Source organism: Thermobia domestica, chromosome 2 (genome assembly GCF_964235325.1).
Source record: "Thermobia domestica chromosome 2, izTheDome1.hap1.1, whole genome shotgun sequence".
NCBI lineage: Eukaryota > Metazoa > Arthropoda > Insecta > Zygentoma > Lepismatidae > Thermobia > Thermobia domestica.
This window is the reverse complement of record NC_137455.1, coordinates 349,388,406-349,411,392: the sequence shown is the minus strand read 5'-3', so window position 1 is coordinate 349,411,392 and position 22,987 is coordinate 349,388,406. Positions and strand designations below refer to the sequence as shown.

General features: G+C 33.2%; 2 protein-coding genes across 2 annotated transcripts in view; both read left to right on the top strand.

Annotated features, from left to right (window-relative positions):
• LOC145678761 (uncharacterized) overlaps positions 1 to 22,987 on the top strand; it is a 469,546-nt gene that overhangs the window by 157,236 nt on the left and 289,323 nt on the right. The gene's annotated exons all lie outside the window — the stretch shown is intronic.
• On the top strand, positions 11,578 to 15,291 carry LOC145679575 (uncharacterized). The gene has a single exon (XM_081750152.1). The coding sequence runs from the start codon at positions 11,578 to 11,580 to the stop codon at positions 15,289 to 15,291; it is 3,714 nt and encodes a 1,237-aa protein (XP_081606278.1).

Below are 22,987 nucleotides of genomic sequence, written 5' to 3'. Positions count from 1 at the left end.
GTGTATCTTCCATTTCGGAAGGAAATTTAATACTTATAATTCATAAACTTGGTTAGTTTATTTTCTTGCGTCTTACCTTTTTCACTTTTTTCTTTATATACGTACTTAAGAAAGCAAAAAGAAGAAAAGCTGGAAAAAGAAGAAAGTCGAAAACGGAATAGGATAAAAAAAAACTATCATGAAAAATGAATGAATAAAGAAGGAAAAAAAGATGATTAGCGAAAGGTATGAGGAGGAAATAGGGAAGAAATAAAAAAGCGATAGATGATGGAAATAATATTTTAAGACAAAATGGAGATTTCAAGATGGCGCACTACGAGACTGCGAAAGGAAAGAAAAAGAAAGAAAGAAAAGCCAAAAAAAGAGAGAGAAGAGGAAAGAATGAGATTGGAAGATAAATGGGTGCAAATGATCGTTTTACTCTGGCGAAAAGAAAAATCCAGTCAAGATGTTTGCCATAAAATTTCCATTTAACATGAGATTCATATTCGGATTATGGAATACTAAGAAAAGGGAAAAAGGGCACTTAATTATGGAGATTAAGCGGAAGATATTTGTAATAAAGAAAAAAAAATATACCCAACATTTGGAATGTGTTCAAAAATTATAGTTTGAAGAACATAAAATTTGTAATTTCGTGCAGCTGTTCAGAAAATTACATATCCTTAGACACCATTTAACACACACACACACACACATACATACATATATATATATATATATATATAGTGCAAAGTATTGTATTGTAAGACGCACACAAATATAGCAATTAGGGGGTCTACAGAATTTGCAGTTTAACAGTTTACACCATATTAATGAGTTTGGTTTTTCACAATGCAGAATACCTGTTGAAGTATATTTTTGAAATATATATAAAGTTGAAGTATATTTTTTAACTTCTCAATAATCCGCTGACAAAAATCCGTTATCCGGACAGCAGTTTATTGTACAAATATACGGAATTCTCATTTTTACTACGGAAATCTGTACGGAACATACATTATCCATATGCTACATACGTGCTGCAGCAAGATATCTGACATCTAACAGTCTCCCGTATATTACATACATATTGTATGTTACATATGCCAGATATATGTTATATACGTATATCTGTATGTGACATCCTGATCACCTATGTACAGCTCTTCCTTTCGTACGTTTATTCAGAACACTTATACGGATATTACGTATAAAACATATCTTTTCAGTCATACGTTTGCTGCAGATTGAAATATAAGGTTCTACCTTAAGGTTGGTTTAAAGGGACAAGTTTTGTCGATAGATGGCAGTACAATTTTCGTATCTCTTCTAGCTACGTATTTTTTACCTTTCACGAAAATTCATGATTTCTGTTACAAATTTCAACCTACAGACTTCAAAGTTTTAGAAAAGTAACTTCATAATCTATCGAAGGCAACAATCCGTGCCGATTTTTTATTTAGAATTTTATTCAGTATTGAAATGGCTTGATTGTTGAAATGGATATCCAAACCTTTAACAATGGAACTGTTTCAGCAATGAAGAAAATTCTAAATAAAAAATCGGCACGGATTGTTTCCTTTAATAGGTTATGAAGTTCCTTCTCTAAAAATTTGAAGTCTCTACATTGAAATTTGTAAAAGAAATTGTAAATTTTCGTGAAAGGTAAAAAATACATGGGAGAGATATGAAGAATGTAGTGACATCTATCGGAAAAATCTGGCCCTTTACACTAACCTTAAGTCCAAAAACAACAGAAAATACACATGTAACCCACGTTTTTACGTACTCCACATACTTTCTTTCTCAGTTCCTTGCCCCCGTCTACCTGTCAACTATTTCTCCATTTCTCCCTGCCCATCACTCCCCATGCAAAAATTATTATGCACTTGAGAAGAGATTGGACATGACAGTATAAATTTAAATCGCTAGCCGTTGTCTTCAGTCTTCCCTCTACAATGCATTTCTCCTCACCATGCAATTTCGACTAAAAAACTTTTGTCTTCTCATGCGAATCGATTTTTATTATATTTAAAAATAGCCTTCGGGTAGCTAGGGTCTTCGGTCCCAAACACCTGCATTTGCTCGGTCTATGATCTCGCATTTTTTTCATATCCCTGACACAAGGAGGCACGGTGGCTCAGTGGTCGAGCGTTTACCTCTGGTGCGTGGGGTTCGTGGTTCGATCCCCATCGAACTAAGTTTGTGGTGGACAACATTGTGTGAGTGGGTTTTTCCGTGGTACTCTCGTTCCCTCTCACTTTCTCATTCCACCAATTCTTCCATCATCATTCACTTGCCTTAATCACTGATACCCTTAGCCTAATTGGGAACTATCCTGGGACGTTAAACTAAAATATTTTATTTTTTTTTCATATCTGCTAATCTTAAGGATTTCGAGATTTGGCTATCATATTAAAACAGTTGCAATCCCCTTTTATTTCTTGTTTTGTTGTCTGCTTGGTGTGGGAGACCCGGGTTCAATTTCCGGCGGGAGCTCATGTGGTTCGGATTCCACATTAATCAGTAGGTCCACGTCTCATATAGCCTCGCTGTTGAACGGGACGTTAAACTCGAAATCAACTCAAGTCAATTCTTGCCTTCTAATGGAAACATCAAAAAGTGCTGAAACATATCTTTAATTAGCATATTTCTACTCTTAACGGATTTTGAGAAATGACCATCTGACTTTAAAAATTATAGCCCCACCTCTTTTTCTTCCCGCCTTTTATTCTTCCCTTCTAAAGGAAACATATGAAAACACTGAAACACATCTTTCATTATTTTAATTTACAAGTTCAAAAGCCATCTTTCATGCCTCTAACATTTAGGAATTTTGAGGTACGACCATGTTATTTTAATAATTGCAACCCCGACTCTTTTTTTTTCACTTGTAAAGAACATATTAAAAATGCTGAAAGACGTCTCTAATTATTTTAAATGGTAAGTCTAAATACCAAATTTCTGATAGCCACACAACAAAGAAGAGAACTCCATATCTTCATATAAAACTATGCAATTTTAGTTTAAGCCTAAGCTACTTTTAATTTTAAAGAGGGACAGGGGTAAAACTGGATCTGAAAAGGTAGAGGGACGGTAGTAGCGGCATGACGTCACACCGTCCCCTTGTCTATCTTTGCCCATTGTAATTTCTTAGAAACTGGGGGGACGCCGTACGTATTCTTTGGAGGTGGGAGGACGGCGTTCCCCGCGTTCTCTCTCACTTTTATTCCTGGAGAGGGAACATATAATCTGTAAATGTGTCACTAATTACTCTTAAATTATATTTACAACTGAGTACCTCCATATTGATTAGAGTACGTTCCTAAACTCTGAGTTAGGCTTAAGCATCTGTACAAAACTAAACATCAACACACTATTTACACATAAGATATTTATTACTCTCTACTTCCAGATTCCGTATCTGATTATCTGGTTCTAATCGTGCTCCAACTCATTCTCATATGGAAAGAATATTAACATAAGAGAGACAGAGATTTCACTGTATGAGGGAACATACAAGATTCCATGAGCTCTAATCCATTATGATCTGATTGCGATTCTCCATGATTTATTTACACAACATCTATCCTAGCAACCGATATTCTAACTAGAGGTATGTGCCTAGCCCAAAAATTTCTGCTAGATCCATCTTAATATTATACTCCTAAGTCTTCATAATGATCGTTTTCCGATTGAAATTCCAGTTTAAATTTCGAAAAAAAAAATCCTCATTTCTTTCATTCTGGCTACATGATCTGCCCACTTGAGCCTCCTAAACTTGATGGTCCTAACGATGGTTGGTAAATGGTATATAATATCCAGTTCATATGAAATTTCCGCCATTCCCCATTCCCGTCCCTCTTGGGTCCGAATATTCACCTCAGGTTTTTACTTTCAGTTTGTATTCTTCAAAGTAAACAATCGTGTTTCGCAACCGTACAGCACAACAGGAGTAGAAATATTGTTTTATATACTGTACTTTACGCGTCAAATTGTTCGACAGAATTGTTCGAAGAAAAAAGTTTGAACTGTACAATAACACGAATTTTGTTTTCCGTTGACATTCAGTTTCTTCGGGGATGTGGTTTTGGACTATTAATGTTGATCCTAGATTTGAAAATATGCACTTTATCGAAAGTATTATTTGATATCTTAACATTTCCATAATTTGCAGTAATAAGGCCACCGTAAATTTCCATGTGTTTAGCTTTCTCTGCATTTACTTCTGAACTCATGTCTCAGCAGGCGTTTAATAAAACCTTTGCATGTCTTTCTATTGTTCTTATATCATTACAATCAAATTTACATAATTAGCTTAAACCATAATCTGATACGTGCCATTCAGCTCTATTCCTTGGTTGCTATCTTTAATTTTTCTTTAAACGTATTCGAAAATAAAATTGATATTAATAGCGACAACGCATCTTCTAGTTTTAGACGATTCTCAACGTGAAAACTAGTGGACAAATATTTTCCCACTCAGACTTTACTTTGAGATTCATTTAAAAACATCTTAAATAATCTAGATTTTTCGATATATCAAATTCGTTAAGAATATTGTAAAGTGTTTTCCTCTTGACCAACTCGTAGACCTTCCTCAAATCAATAAATAGACTAATTGATGAATGGGAGGTATTGTAGTCCTATTTCTTTTCGAGTATTTGACAAATGGGAAAATGTTTGGTTGATAGCTGATCGATTTCACCTAAATCTGGATTGATAATCTCCGATAATTCCATCTGCTTATGGAGTCAATGTTACTAACAGAATCTTTGAGAGAATTTCATACACTGTAAAACGTTGACAAAAGAGAGATGCTTTGATGATGATTTCAATTACTTTTGTGAATGCTGCTATAACATATTCTTTCTTTCTTTATTTATATGGAATATATTTAAAATGAGACAGATGGGAACACCATAGACTAATGGTTATAGCGTTAGACTTACGTTTACGTGGTCCCGGGTTCGATTCCCGGCCGGTCCAACCAACGTCATGAGGCAAACTGGGGAGTCATTGAATAAAAGACATGACAGACATTAGGTCTAATACGCCTGTTAGAGAAAGGGTGACGCAGTGCGCTAACTAGTGTTCATCGCTAAAATGGACTTAAGTTCGGCTGGTCGTTAACAGATGGCATTGGAGCGGCACAGGTTTAGGGCTGTCATGGCAGTGGTTAGTTATACAGGGTAGCCCAAAAGAAGGTATACACTCCTGCATTGATCAAGTATAACATTCTAATATATGGGTTTATTTGCTTCGTCTCTTCCGAGCTTTAGATGTAAGTAAAAACACATTAAGAACAAATAATGAAGAAGCTAAGTCTACCTGAAGGTTAACAATAAGAAATGATATTAAATACAATGAGCTAATCAGTACGGTACTGTATAGCTACTTTTGGGTCAACCTAATTTCAAAATGCACTATATCTATTATTGTATATCTTTTCCTAACGGTGACGCACAATGAGGTAATAGTGACGCAATACTTTTTGTAATATCGGTACAAGTTACCTACCTATATCATGCTCCGAAAAAGTCATATCTTTAACAATTTGTACATATTGGTTTATTTTGATTTGAATTTAGCATCCCTTTCAGCAAGGAGGCTATATGAGACGTGGACTTACAGTTTAACGTAGGATCCGAATTACACGAGTTCGTGTTTATGTGTTAGTTTGCTCCTCAGTTAGCAAGTCAGCTCTCATTAGTTTTGTTTATATACTGTATTGTACACATAGCTTACCTCGTACTGATGCTAATAGATGGCGTTAGTGTCAACTGACTTTAGCTGGTAAGAATTAATGTAACTACTTGATAGTTTCGTAAATTAATACAAATGTCACAAAAATTAATTTACTTGTTACCATAGCCTGAAGTTTTTAGTCTCAAACAGACCGAAGGGTAGGCTCTATACCTTTTATAGTTTTTTCGCTTTATTTTGATTCGTAGAATAGATTTTTTATGGTTCGTGGGCGCCATTTTTTTAGAATGCTATATATATATATATATATATATATATATATATGTGTGTGTGTGTGTGTGTGTGTGTGTGTGTGCGTCAGCAGAATTAATTTTTCCCACTTTATTGGCTTTTTCTCTTTCGCTGTTGATTAATGCTTCTATTCTTCTTTCTCTCTTGTTTATCTTTCATCCTTCATTTTTCTTTCTCTTCCTTCATTTTATTTTATTATTACTAGTATTATATTATTGCTGTTATGCAAAGGAAAGGGTTAGGATTCAAGGAGCCCACTGGTTTCTGGTTATCTTGCGTAACAACCTTCTTCCGGGGGAAAAAGAAAAGCTCTGTTCTGATTGGTGCGTGTGGGCCGGCAAGGGACCCCTACATCATCTTCTTCTGCAGTAATTAGAGAAGGCGGTCGCTGGCACACGAAGAACTTTGTCTTTGTCAGAATGAAAGGAAAGGATTTGGTGAATCTAAAAAGAAAAAGAAAAAACAGGCTGGAAAAACCTTTCATTCTTCTGTAAAAGGAATGAATAAGAAAGAAAAAAAAAACCTTGCTGCTATCTCACCCATAAACATCTAGTTCCACCTTGAAAGGTAATCAGTCAATCTGTTAAAAGTGCTGAACTCCCGCCAAATCCTTAGCATTTAGAGTCATTAATTACTTTAGCTTTTCTCCGAGAAGATGAAAACGTTACGTTTGACTTTTTTTAAGGGAGGGGGGAAGTATTCCCAACTTCTGCCTTTTCCTGTGAAGTTTCATGTCTTAATACTTTCACTTTCCAGATTGCGGATCAGTTTAATTATCTAAATATCCAGCCTTTTCCAAAAAACTATTTATATTTACGAATTGTTCTGCAACTATTAAAAGGCCTAATCAGTGCGAAATTAAAATACCATTAATTTTACAGTAATTATGTTATATTTTCAAATAGATAAAAGGTAATCCGAAATGTGGAACAAGAGCGCGCCAAGACAATATTATTTTGCATGAGATACCGCTATCACGAGTAATCTAGTAGCTTTCCGTTAGCAGCCATTTTAAAAAATGCGAAAATAAATGCCGATTTTCTAAATGGCTGGGAATCGAAAGCAGATAAGTTAGCCGTGATAACGATATCACATGTAAAATAATATTGTCTAGCAAGGTCTTGTTCCACTTTTCGATTATCTTTTTTATCTATTTGAAGATATCACATAGTTACTGTAAAATTAGCGGTATTTAAATTTCGTTGTGATGGGGCCTCTTAATGGTTAATCTCCTTTATATATTTACTCTATCTGTCTGTCAGGGATACACAGGAACTCAAGCAGTGGCGTATTTACGATTTTCTTTCGGGGGGCTTTGCTAACTTTCGGGGAGGGCTTTGCCTGAAAATGTGAAAATTCTGCAAGATATTTCATATATTTTACTATAGTAAGTAAGATTTCGGGGGGGGGGCCTTAAGCCCGGAAGCCCCCCTCCCTAAATACGCCACTGAACTCAAGAACTATTTAATGGATCAACATCAATTTTAGTCAGAACGTGGATGCTCAAAAGTTACGAATCGCGTTCGTCCACGGACTTGATTCGTACAGCTACTCTCAAGATATAAAGAATCAAAAATCGGTTTCCAATGTATGTGGATATTATCCTTGCGTGATAGACTACTAACAGTGCTGTTCAGTTTAGCAGGTTAGTATAATAATTAGGATACAAAATACAAATCTGTAAAGATGCTATATTTGGGGATACCGTGGTATAGTGGTTAAAGCGTGGTTGGACTCGCGTTCACGTGGTTCCGAGTTTGATTCCCGGGCCGGTGCTTCCCAATTTTCAGCTGTCCACCTATCGTCGTGAGACAAACTGGGGAGTCACGGCCACTAGGTCTAGAAAGCTCCTGACAAGCAGGTTAGTGACAGGGTGACGTGTGCTCGTTGCTAGGCTAGACGTAGTTCAGCCAATCGCTGACAGATGGCGTTAGAGCGGCTCGTTAAAAAGTTTGGTTTATCAACAACCAAATCAAGCTCCTTCGCATTGTAATATTGCAACTTGTCAAGTTTAATCGAGGAATTCCCAAGATCTGTTTTCGAAGTTGAGTATTTAGGACTGATTGTAATAATAATAATAATAATAATAATAATAATAATAATAATAATAATAATAATAATAATAATAATAATAATAATAATAATAATAACAATAAAAATTACATGTATGGCATATGGGCTATAGCTAGCCACCGTTAAAGTCTCTGTTATCCGTTAATCCGTTAAAGGATTTACTCCATTAATGAATTCGGCCATGAGAATCGCACTAGCTAAATATTGCAAGTAACAGAATTTCAAAGTTCGCATTCTTTCAAAAGTTATCATGCGGAGTAACGGGCGGACGGACGGACTAATGATTCTAATTCTTAACGAGAATTTACTACCCATACAGAGTGTCTGAGAAGTCCCTATATCTCTAGGTTTGAGTATCACAGCGAAACGTTGATGTAATTTTAGATTTGAGTATTTTGTACGACTACGAGTGGCTACTTACATATACGAAATACGTATTCCATCATGCATATTGTACCATACCTCTAAAGAATTCTAAATAATAAAGAAATAAAAATCAAATTAAGTAATTGAAATAACTTTAAAAAATAGTAATTAGTAATTCAAAATTAAAGAGTGAAATTAAACGAAGAGTTACAATTTCTTATTGTCACAAATGACAATAGTTTATTAATGAAGCAATTAGCGTATAACGGTAGTATAGTGGATATATATATATATATTTGTAAGAATACAATTATTCAAATGAGAACATTCAAGAGAATTGAATTCATACCAGACATAGTATGTTAATTTAAGTGCGTAAAAGACAATTTATAAGTTCTCTCCATGGTAAGCCAATTATGACAGAAATAAGTTAAATATTTAATTATTCAAATTTGCCTGTCACTTTCAGAAACATCCTAATATCATGTTACATGCAAATAAACAGTTTAAGTTCTCTGACATCATACTTTACCTTATTGCAGATTCTGCCTAGTTTTGATCAAATAATGCTGTCTCTTGCGGTATTTGTAATTTCTTATTGATCTTTTCATTTTGATGCTGGATGCAGTATTCAGAATCCAGAATGATTTTTTAGTTGAAAACTTGGCCATTTTATATGGACTATTGTCCTTGTTTGTCTTAATTATTTTTCCATTTTACTTTCCCAAAAGCCAATTACAAAATCTTACAAAATCTTAGTAAATTTACAAAATCTTAGTTAAGAAAGTCCTAATTACATTTTCTGAAAAATATTGTTATCTAATGACGTAAAAGTAAGTATTTTTGAACTTTAATTTACCCTAAGGTTTGCTTTCATCTTTTTCATGATTTTTCCCAAATTGTTACTTACTCTTGACAAGTATTGTTGTTTGACTACAGGTGATTCTTGACTATTTTGCTTCTGCTTCCAGCGATTTCTTGATTACAAATACTGTCCTTGTGATTTTTAAAAATAATATTATGCACACATCCAAAAGTTAAGATATTACAAAAATACTACTTTCCATTTTCACCTACCGAATTGCCATTATGATTTTTATGAATAAAAATGACGATTTTTTAAAATTCTTAGTTCATGCTTTCATTACAATATGTATGCGTTTCCATGCTTTCCATGGTAAGTTGCGGAAAATCTAAGAAGTTATCGTTTGATAGCCTTCCTCCACACTGTCGCGTAATTTTTCATTTGTTCTGTACTGACGATTGGAGACATGCGACTTGATTATTACTCATAGTGAGTTCTACTGTATTGTAAAATCTGGGTATCGTGGGGGCCAATCGACAGCTAGTTGATTTTCTTGGCCGTGTTTGTTAATTGAATTAATCCATTAACATCTTAACGGATAACGGTCACTATCTATGTTCTATACATATTGGAAATGAATGACTTTTAAAGTAGAATTAAGTTCATAAGTACTGTTCGGCCGCATTTCATTATTCTTTTGTTTTGTATTTGGCAACACTGGATAATGTATAGTTCTTTATAAGTGTCAACGTGGCGTGTGTGACTGCATAGTGTGTAGTTGCTTATGTATAGCAATTAGTGTATTTAGTTGTGTGTTTACAATATAATAAATAGTATATTGTGCAGCAAACTTTGTGTTCAAAATAATACAGTCCACGAACATTAAAGTGGTCCTTACCGACCGGATTTTGTTCCAGTTGTGCATGTACTGTACATGTGCGTGGTTTGCGAACTTGTGGCGCAGTATCTTCATTTTGTAGTGCATTGTCAAAGTGGTGGAGAATTATAACAATGGAAGAACTCATAGGTAAGAAAACTGTCTTGAAACGTGAAGTGACAAGGTTAATACATAAAGTGAACGAGAATAAAGACAAGCCTAACTTCAGTATTAAGTTGTACACTGAACGTGCTATGCAATTACATGGCGATTGCACAGAGCTCATTACAAAGTTCATTTCTGTGGGTGGTGAAAGTGAGTTTGCAAAATATGACGGAGAATTTAATGAAGTGCAAAATAAGTTGGACTCTGTCTTAGAAATTTTGTACAATATGCAGTCACCTAATACTGAACAGATAAATACATCTAATAAACAGTGCACAGATGTAAAGTTGCCAGACTTAGAACTTCCTACATTTTGTGGTAGAGTGCAAGATTGGCTATCGTTTCGTGACTTATTTGTTGCTGCTGTTCATAATAATAATCGGTTAGGAAATGCTCAGAAGTTGCAGTATTTGAAGACAGTTGTATCAGGGGAACCTGATGTATTGTTGCAGTCTATTTCCATATCTGATGATAACTATAAAGTAGCATGGGAGTTACTGAAATCAAGATATGAAGATGTGAGGGAGCTAGCGAATCATATTTTGAGCAAGTTGATTACTCAACCAGCTGTGAAGAATGAGTCATCAGGTGAGTTACGAAGATTGGTTGACAATAGTGTTCAGTGTGTGTGTGAACTTAAATCCTTGGGCCTTCCAGTGGAACATTGGGATGTGATTTTAATTTACTATGTGGGTGAGAAGCTAGATAAGAACACCAGAAAACAATGGGAGCTTTCATTGAAGAAAAACGAACAACCAACTTTCGACCAGCTGAAAGAGTTCATATTACAACGTGCCAAAGCATTAGCTGCAGTGAGTGCAAGGTCACCGGCAGACACGTCTGCTTTAAAAACAAACAAAAAGAGCAACACGTTAGTGCATCATTCAAGTCCAATTGTGTCGTGTATCATGTGTAAAAATAACCACAAGCTATATAAGTGTCAAGAGTTCATAAATATGTCAGTGAATGATAGGCATAGTTTTGTGAAAAAGAATTCGCTTTGTTTCAATTGTTTGACCTTAAATTGTTCCGTGAATAAGTGTAGTGTGAAGCAGGGTTGCCACACTTGCAACAAAAACATCATACTTTATTGCATTTTGAAAAGAAGGATAAAGTAGATCAAGTAAATTGTTCTCATTCTATAAATCAAAAACTAATTCCTCAGGTGTTGTTGTCCACCGCTGTCATAAATATCAAAGATAATGCAAATAAGTTGATACAATTTCGTGCACTTATCGACTGTGGTAGTGAATTATCGTTTGTAACTGAACGCTGCGTCCAGAAATTACGCATAAACAAAGAGAAAATAAATATGAGCATATCAGGTGTTACTGGTTCTAACGTTGGAAATTCTCATGCAATAGTTGATTTGTGTTTTCAGTCATTGTACAGTAATAATAATATTCATACTAAAGCAATAGTAGTCCCAAGAATCACAAGTAACTTACCCAGAGTAACTATTCAAAATATAGGTAATTGGGAAATTGTGAAACAAGTAAACTTAGCAGATCCACAGTTTAATAAAAGCGGCCCTATTGATGTGTTGTTAGGTGCTGATGTTTTCCCATTATTGTTGCTCAGTGGGAGACACGTAGGTACGAATGGAGCTCCGTCTGCCATTGAAACGGTGTTAGGTTGGGTATTGTGTGGTCAGATTAACTTAACGAATAACACATCAAGTGTTCAGTCATATTTTGTTTCTGTTGATCTCAATAAAACATTGCAAAGATTCTGGGAAGTAGAGGAGTTGCCAACTGTACAACATTTATCCGTTGAAGAGCAAAAATGTGAGCAGTATTTTGCTGAAACTTACAAACGTGATGTTGATGGCAAATATATTGTCAAATTGCCTTTTAGAGAAAATGTTGAGCCTCTAGGTGTATCACGGGACACAGCAGTAAAGCGATTATGCCAGATGGAACGTAAGTTACAGAAAGATCCTGATTTATGTAAACAATATTGTGATTTCATGAAGGAGTACTTAGACTTAGGTCACATGGAAAAAATTCCTGATGTAGAACTTGATAAGCTTGTATCTGAATCTTATTATCTGCCGCATCATTGTGTCTTAAATGAAAGTAGTTCTACCACTAAATTGCGAGTTGTATTTGATGGTAGTGCTAAAACTAGCAGTGGAGTATCTCTCAATGACAACTTAATGGTAGGTCCAAAATTACAAGATGATATTATCCCATTAATATTAAGGTTCAGAACTCATCCAATTGCATTGTGTGCTGATATAGCAAAAATGTACAGACAAGTTAAGGTAGATCAAACTGATTCTGATTACCAGAGAATAGTGTGGAGAGAAACAGTTGACCAACCTATTAGTGATTTTAGATTGTTAACTGTTACTTATGGAACCAGTTCGGCTCCATATCTGGCTGTAAAGTGTTTGCAACAGTTAGCTGTAGATGAAGGTCATTGTTATCCCAGAGCTGCAGAATTAGTCATGAATGATTTCTTTGTTGATAATTTAGTTTCAGGTGCAGCTGATAGTAGTGAGGCAATGGTATTGTACTCAGAATTAACAGCATTATTACAAAAAGGTGGTTTCGAATTAAGAAAATGGTCTACTAACGACATGAATGTGTTAAATAGTATACCTTCTGACTTAAGAGAAAGTCAGTCGTTAATTTGTTTTAATGAAGATGAGAACGTAAAAGCTTTAGGTATACAGTGGAATTCATCAAGTGATTCATTTTCATTTTCTATTGTTGTTCCCACTTATAAGGCAGTAATGACAAAACGAATGTTACTATCTGATATTGCAAAATTGTATGACCCGCTTGGTTGGTTATCTCCAGTATCCATTGTTGCAAAATTGTTGCTACAATCATTATGGAAATTAAAAATTGAATGGGATGACGTACTTCCAAATGATATTGCTCGCTCGTGGGAAGCATATTGTCAAGAATTGCCATTGTTGAGACAGATTAAGATCAAAAGGTGTATTTCTTCTGAAAACATTGTGAAATATGATCTAATTGGGTTCTCAGATGCTAGTGAAAAGGCGTATGCTGCAGTAGCATATGTACGTTGTATAGATACATCTGGAAATGTGCAAGTATACCTAATTGCTGCAAAGACCAAAGTTGCCCCTATAAATCAAATATCAATACCTAGGTTAGAATTGTGTGCTGCAGTATTGTTATGTAGGTTAGTCAATACGGTCATTAAGGCAATGCTAATCAAGTTTGAACCGGTTGTCTGTTACACAGATTCTACTATTGTGTTAGCATGGCTTTCTTCATGTCCGAGTAAATGGAAAACATTTGTGGCTAACCGAGTATCTGAGATTCAACAATCAATTTTTATTAAATGGGCGCACACATCGAGCAAAGACAACCCAGCTGATTGTAGTTCTCGTGGTTTGAATCCGTCACAACTAGAGTCTTACTCACTATGGTGGAATGGGCCAAAGTGGTTGATGGAATCAGAATTACCTATTGTAAATATTAATTGCAAAAATCTAGATTCTGTTCAATGTGAGCAAAAGTCTTCAACTGTTAACATGCACATTAAGGTTGACTGTACAATAGTAGATAAATTTTCATCATTATCTAGGTTAGTTCGTGTTACTGCTTGGTGTAAAAGATTTATTAGGAATAGTAAAGGTAAACAGGAGTTAAAATGTAGAGGACCATTAACTACAAAGGAGTTGTCAAATGCATTAATGCATTGGATAAAACAAGCTCAAGAATCAGAATATCCACTTGAGATAAAATACTTACGTATGAAAAAACCTTTGCCTTATAATAGCAAACTATTGTGTTTAAATCCATTTCTTGATGAAAATGATGTCATGAGAGTTGGAGGTCGCTTGCAAAATGCTAGTGTAACATATGATTTCAAATATCCTATCTTACTTCCAAAACATGCTAGAATTACAGAACTTCTTGTAAAATCTGAACATATAAAGCATCTTCATGCAGGTTCACAGTTACTTTTATCTGTTTTGCAACAAAAGTTTTGGATTATTGGTGGTCGTGACTTTGTAAAGAAAATTGTAAAAAGTTGTGTAATATGCCACAAACAGTCAAGTGTAACAGCCTCTCAATTAATGGGTCAACTTCCTATTGGTAGAGTAACACCAACTCGTCCATTTTTGCATTGCGGTTTAGATTATGCTGGTCCACTAATGTTAAAAAATATGAAAAGTCGAAATTCAAAATTGTTCAAAGGTTATGTAGCACTCTTCATTTGTTTCAGTGTCAAAGCAATCCATTTAGAATTGGTAAGTGATGCTTCAACAGAGTCATTTATTGCAGCTTTGAAACGTTTTATAGCTAGAAGGGGAAAACCTACTGATATTTACAGTGATTGTGGTTCAAATTTCATAGGTGCAAACAGAGAATTAAAATCCTTACTGAAACTTGTAACGAATGGTGATTCAAAAGAGTCTGTATGTAATTACCTCAGTATGCAATCTATAAATTGGCATTTTAATCCACCATCCTCACCTCACTTTGGAGGCATATGGGAAGCTGGTGTAAAGTCTGTCAAGTACCACTTGAGACGTGTAGTTGGTAACACTATACTCACATTTGAAGAAATGTATACAGTTTTGTGTCAGATTGAAGCATGTTTAAATTCTAGACCATTAACTGCTCTATCTTCTGATCCTAATGACTATCAGGTATTAACTCCTGGTCATTTTTTAATTCACGATGCATTAGTAGCAATACCTGAACCAAATTTGTGTGAATTAAAAATCAATCATTTGTCACGCTGGCAATTAACTCAAAGATTGGTCCAACATTTTTGGAACCGTTGGCAAACAGAATATTTGTCTCGGCTGCAACAAAGGCCAAAATGGTGGTGTAAACATGCTAATATCAAGGTCAATGATTTAGTATTAGTGAAGCAAGATAAGACATCTCCTCAACATTGGAATTTAGCAAGAGTAGTTGCTGTTGATCCTGGTGTAGATAATATTGTTAGAACTGTTACTATTAAAACTAGCAAAGGTATCTTCAAACGACCAATTGTAAAAATTTCTTCTCTTCCATTTAATGAAGAATAATATGTAGAATGTGTAGTGTAGAGTAATGTGTAGAATTATATGTAGTGTTGAAATGATATTTCAAGGTGGGCGGTATGTTCGGCCGCATTTCATTATTCTTTTGTTTTGTATTTGGCAACACTGGATAATGTATAGTTCTTTATAAGTGTCAACGTGGCGTGTGTGACTGCATAGTGTGTAGTTGCTTATGTATAGCAATTAGTGTATTTAGTTGTGTGTTTACAATATAATAAATAGTATATTGTGCAGCAAACTTTGTGTTCAAAATAATACAGTCCACGAACAAGTACTGCGCAGACTTCGGAAGACAATAAAATAAGGATGCTAAGAAACACAAATGCATTTCACTCAACACCCTATTTCCAAAAATTCAATATCTTCAATTATACATTTGCAGGTAAAAATAACGAGCAATTTTATGTAAATGTAATATAAATATAATTAAACCTTCTCCTCAATGTTGAAGTTATATAGAGAGAGTACAACCATTTTACACCTTAATTTTCTTTCGAAGCGTAGTCTAACGCTATAAATTTTACTAAATAAATCTGCAAATTGTTCTTTTTGTAACTTGTTACAGTTATTGTAATTACTGGACTAAGTAGTTAAATAATATTGTACTGCCATCTATTCTCCTGTAACTTAATTGTTAACAAAGATTAAGAAAGAAGTGTAAAATAGTAAACCTTATTTAACAAATTTCCCGTATTTATACCTTTTAACACTTGTCGCCGCCCCTCCTCGTTTTAAATCCTGCAAATTCCATGTCAAGTGTACATTCTAATACAGATACTGCCAATCTACATATGAATAAATCTTCTACGTGCTATGCAGGTGTCGGATCCAAAACTTTCTTCAGCGGAAGAACAGTGGTGGATCTAAAAGATAAACCTGGGAGAGCATCTAGAACTCAGACTATAGTGATGTGAGGCGGAAAATTTTCCATTTCGGAAAATTTTCCGGAAAATTTTCCGCTATATTTTTCCGGAAAATTTTCCGTTTTAAAAAATATCAGTAATCAAGTAACAATTCCTCAGCAATCATGAAATTGATTGAATTCATGTATAGAAATGTTAAAAACTGAAAGATCGTTTAAAGAATCTGAAAATTTTCATGGCTCAGACAATTTTCAGTACTATGTAGGAACAAGTTAAACAATTGTTCATGAATCGAAATATTTCCTGCCTTATATGAAAAAATTGAAGAATTTTTTATGAGTCGGAAAGTTTTCATCATTTCGAAGCAAAAAGTAAAACAACTGTTTTCTGAATCGGAAAGTTTTATTGCTCTGTAGAAAGAAGTGAGAGGAATTTTCATAGATCGGAAAATTTTCATCATGATGTAGAAACAAGTGGAGAACACTTTTCATAGGCCTGACAAATTTGGATATTATGTATAGTGATGTTAGGTGGAAAATTTTCACTATATTTAACTGCACATAGAGCTACAAAATTGAATTTCGGTAGAGGAAAGTTAGTCAGTAACAAATTATAATTTTCCGGAAATAACCGGAAATTTTTGTATTTCAAGTTGGGAAATAAACTTTTACTACAGTTTTTCTCTCTCTCTATAGAAGAAAATTTTTCACCTCACATCAACGATGTAGGAATAAGTGGACTATACTTTTACGAATCGGAAAATTTTCCGTTTCAAAATTTTCCGGAAAATTTTAATCACTGTACAGGACAGACAATTTTTCGATTCACGGAAAATTGTTCCACTTGTTCCTACATAATACTGAAAATTATCTAAGCCATGAAAGTTTTCAGATTCTTTAAACGATCTTTCACTTTCTAACATTTCTATATATGAATTCAATCAATTTTATGAATACTGACGAATTGTTACTTAATCACTGATATTTGTTAAGAACAGAAAAATTTCCGGAAAAATATAGAAGAAAATTTTCCAACTCACATCTCAACTAAACAACGATGTACGAATAAGTGGAATCTATTTTTATGAATCGGAAAATTTTCCGGAAAATTTTCATCACTGTACAGGACAGACAACTTTTCGATTAATGAAAAATTGTTCCACTAGTTCCTACATCGTACTGAAAATTGTCTAAGCCATGAAAATTTTCAGATTCTTTAAACGATCTTTCACTTTGTAACATTTCTATATATGAATTCAATCAATTTTATGAATACTGACGAATTGATACTTAATAACTGATATTTGTTAAGAACGGAAAATTTTCCAAAAAATATAGAAGAAAATTTTCCACGCATCTCAACTAGACAACGATATAGGAATAAGTGGAGAATGTTTTTATGAATCGGAAAATTTTCATTGTACAGGACATACAATTTTTCGATTCATGAAAAAATGTTCCACTAGTTCTTACATCGTACTGAAAATTGTCTGAGCCATAAAAATTTTCAGATTCTTTCAACGATCTTTCACTTTTTAACGTTTCTATATATGAATTCAATCAATTTTATGAATACTGACGAATTGTTACTTAATCACTGATATTTGTTAAGAACGGAAAATTTCCCGAAAAAATATAGAAGAAAAATTTCCACCTCACATCTTAACTAGACAACGATGTAGGAATAAGTGGAGTATGTTTTTATGAATCGGAAAATTTTCCGGAAAATTTTCATTGTACAGGACAACAATTTTTCGATTCATGGAAAATTGTTCCACTAGTTCTTACATAGTACTGAAAATTGTCTGAGCCATGAAAATTTTCAGATTCTTTCAACGATCTTTCACTTTTTAACGTTTCTATATATGAATTCAATCAATTTTATGAATACTGACGAATTGTTACTTGATCACTTATATTTGTTAACGGAAAATTTTCCGGAAAAATATAGAAGAAAATTTTCCACCTTACATCTCGACTAAACAACGATGTAGGAATAAGTGGAGTATGTTTTTATGAATCGGAAAATTTTCCGGGAAAATTTTCATCACTGTAGGTGTATTATGAGTTTATAATTTGTCATTGGCCCTGCAGAAATTTCCAACTTAACTGTCTCCTGATTGATATTATGACTAGGTTGGATGTTGATATTGTGGACCTCAAGTATTGTTATACACATTGCATAACAGAAACACTGCAACTGAAACTATATCTAATGTTTCAAAAAAATTCTAATAAAGAATAAAAGACAACGCTTACTACTTTCAAAAATATATAAATTATAGCTTCAATTATTTTTGTCATTCAAGAAACTGGAGGCCTAAGCTCCCCCAGGATGAATCCCTCGCTGTGTGATCATCTTTATTGTCTCTTACAGAATTTATTAGACATATACCCCTAACAAAAACGCACATACTACTTCTAAATTGTATTTCCTTAATAAGTGCAGCGTAAAATGATTTAATTTAAGTAGTAGAAAGGTAAAATTTTAGTATGGAATTTATACTTAAGGTATGAAAAGAGTGTATTAAGCAGGGGCGTCATTTGTGGAGGACAGGTGGGGGGAAATTTCCAGCCTTCTTGAGTTTGAGAAACACGTGTTTTTTTTTTTTTTTTTTAATTCTGTACTAATATACTAATGAAAAATATGAAGCTATTATGTCAGTGTACAACTCTCCTGCTCCTGGTAATATGTGATATCACGCCACTGGCACTGAGGTGGGTAAGTATAAAGACAAATGAGTTACAAGTAAAATATAATAGATACTGTAAGGTTTCACGTGTCTTCACTCCATGCTGGTACCATGTGTTCCTAAACCACGTGCTTGAAGTAAAGAAATACTCCACAGACAATAACAACGAAGAGGATGTTGTTAATCATCGCCAACATTCGATTAGTGACGTAGAGGCCAGTTGTCAGCAACATTTTTGTATAAAAGAGGAGAACAAGCCTTGGGAAGTATCAGTCTCGTCCGGTTGATCAAACTACTAATTCCCTAAGGCGCCTAGTCCTTGACAGTTACCCTTTCTACCAGGCTTTCTACGCCTGGTACGCTCCTTTCTACCTCTCTAAGACGCCCGGTCATTGAGAGACACCTAATCACCAAATTCACGAAGACACAGGTAATTGAGAACTCAAATTCTCCACTTTAAGACGCCCGATCATTGAGAGGGACCTATTCTATACGTCCTAAGACACTTAATCATTGGGTTTCTCTAAACTTTACCTACAAACCTCCAAGATATTAGAGGAAATTTGTATTATTTGTAATATATTGTATTCAAGAGGACAATTTTATAATAAAAAGGCAATGGTAAAGTCCAATTTCCCTGTATCGTATATTGCTCTACCCTATAGACAAAGAAAACATTACAATATTCAGTCATCTACGTTGGTTATCAAATATTTATTTTATTCTATTCTTACTATTAAAAAGAACAAAAAAATATCCAGCGATATTCAAACGAATCGAAGTCTATATTGTGGACGTACAGAAACGATTTGCTGCAACTTCCTGTTAAAACAGCTAGCCTTTGAGCGCTACACGGACAAACGAATGCGGTCTCCGAAAGCTTTGCCTAATTAATTAATATCTGCTACAAATTTCCACTCAATAAAAACCACAAAACCTTTGATGATATTATAATTGCCTTCAAGTTATTTTCTTTCTCATTTTTCTGACTATTTTTATTTTTTTCAAAATCGAAACAGTCAGAAATGAAGAATTTCAATTTTGATGCAATGAGAGAATCTGATTATACGTAAACTCAGAGTATCAATCTAATTGAAATTATTATCAATTTGTTAATTAACCAACATTGTATTTGATCAAGTTTGTTTGTATTATTTTGGCAATTAGGAATAACTAATTAAAATACATGACTTTTCTAAATCAGATTATTATTTTATTACTTTCTAATTCATGTAATACGAAGGTGAATGGCATGTCACTACAATAAACTCTGGTAAAGATAGAAGAGAGGAGAATTACGTAAAATATTTTCATGTATGGGGTATGGATAGCCACCGTTATTCGCCGTTACCCGTTATGATGTTAACGGATTGACTATGAACGAACTCGGTCAAGGTAATTGCTCTAGTTATCTGCTGCAATAATAATAATAATAATAATAATAATAATAATAATAATAATAATAATAATAATAATAATAATAATAATAATAATAACAACTTAAGCAGTTCATTGGCACCAACAGCTAGACAGCCACCAGTGCGCCAAAGATAATACAAAATGCAGTGAATACATTGTATCTTAAATATAAAAGAAACAGTTTATACAAAAAAAGAAAAACACACACGGAAATGAAAGAAACATGCTAAATACATCATTTACGAGGTAGAACATATTTTGTCAAATATAATTTTGTAAAATCTTTTATTTACGTAGCTAATTCAGGTATACCACAAGATTCAAATTTTGGACCATTGCTATTTTCATTATTCAATAATGATTTACCAAGTGTTGTAAAATATAGTAATTGTTTATTATATGTTGATGACATGAAAATTATTACAGCTATAGAATTGAATAATGAACTACAAAGTGGTATTAATAGTTGTCTCCAGTGGTGTTTCAGGAACAAATTAAATTTTAATATTAAAAAAAAAATGTAATGTTATAACGTTTTCAAATAAAATTAATTGTCCATTCTTGACTATAAGATTAATAATGAAAAGTTAAAAAGAGTATATTCTATTAATGACTTAGGTGTGTAACTAGATCACAAGTTTACATTTAAGTGTCACATAAATAAAATTATTGCAGAGTCGTACAAGGCCCAAGGGTTTTTAATAAGTATAAGAGACCTACATAATACCCAAGCTTTTCAACATCTCTTTATAGCAATGATTAGGAGTAAATTGGAATATTGTTGTGTTCTTTAGGATCCTATTCATTAATTACAAGCAAATTACATAGAACGAGTCCAATTTAAAATTTTAAAACATCTTTATTTCAAATTGTATCATATATCAGTAATTAAAAATAAGATCTCTTACTCGTAACTTTTACTTAAATTTGATATGCACTCTCTTTACAATACACGTTTCCTTATTCAACAAATATATTTGTACAAAACAGTAAACTCAGTGGCAGATAATTGTAATTTACTCCAATATATTAATTTCAATATATCAAAAGGAACATTTCGTAAAAATTTAGTATTCAATACAACGACATCTCACATTACAATCTACTAGAATTCATTCATAATTAGAGCTTGTAAAAATTTCAATCAGTTGGTTTCATCAGTTCTGCATCTTGACTTCTGTTATCCTATCTCTGTATATTTGCACATTCTCAATAATAATATTTTGAAGAGACATTATGTATGAAATAAGAATTAAGTAAGAAGTGAGAATTTTGAACCTGTGCTGGAGATTATTTTTCATTTTTTAAATATTTATACAACTAATATTTCTATTTTGTTTTCTTTAACTTGTATTTTTCCTTCTTTACATGTATAATCTTTTTCTCTTTCTTTAATTATATATATATATATATATATATATATATATATATATATATATATATATATATATATATAGGTATGTATTTCATATGTAATTAAATGACAATACCTACGTTCCTCTGTAAATGGAGTATGACTCCTAACAGACTATTGCAAATTATTTAATTAATATAAAAGTAAAAAAAAAAACATGTAGTATCTGAAATTAAAAAAATATATATACATTCATAAAGATTACATGCGGAATAATAACATGCATACATTGTAGAATTACATGCATGAACATAAAAGTCAAATGTACATATATGTATAAAGACAGACATTGACACATATAAAAAATATAAACCATATTAACGGTAACCATCCGAACACAACTAACAACTTTTAAAAATTTTAAAGAATTGATGGTGAATAATTTGAAATTTAGATTGTAATAGATCTAAATTAATATGAACTGTATTAGCTATAGAAAGAAGATTTGGAAAATTGCCTAGTGCAAACAAAAGGAGCAAATTTCCTTATCTACAATAAGGAACTCTTAACGAAATAAAACCATCTAAGTAAAAACCTCCATGTAATAGATTATGTAAGAATTTTAGATTAAAAATACTGCGTCTATCACTAAGGGTTAATAAGCTTAAACCCTCGCGTATAGCACTTAAGCTCATATAAACATATTGTTTGAATTTTCATTTTAACCACACAAGAAAATTATTCTGAATAGATTCCATAGACTTTGCAAAACATTTGGTTTCGCAATTCGAAATAACAGTTGCGTATTCAAGGTAAGACCGTAGATTACACAGGTAAGACCGTAGATTACACAGGTAAAGAACTTCACATGTATAAATTGCGTTAAAAGTTTTACACAACAATTAAATGAGTGTTAAATTTTCCATCGCTTTGGGTATTATAACCTGAAGAGATTTTGAAACAGTAGTTTCGTAACGAAAGTAATTTCTAAATCGTTAACATAATTTATAAATTGAATATGATGGTTACCAATATTATATTTATAAAGAAAGAGATTTGTTTTCCTGCAGTAAGATATCCCTTGAGTTTTAGACAAGTTATAGGGTAGAGAATTTATTTCTGACAAATGTAAAATACTATCAATATTGTCTTGTAAAATTGCGTGATCGTTTGTTGTTAAAATAGAGTGAAAAATTTTGATATCATTCGCATACAACAAATAATTGCAAGTAATATTCTCAGATGTATCATTAATAAACAAGAAAAAGAGTAAGGGTCCCAAATTTGACCCGTGAGGTACTCCAGAAGTAGTATTAGAAACCTAAGAAGTATTTCCTTTATATCTTACCAAAA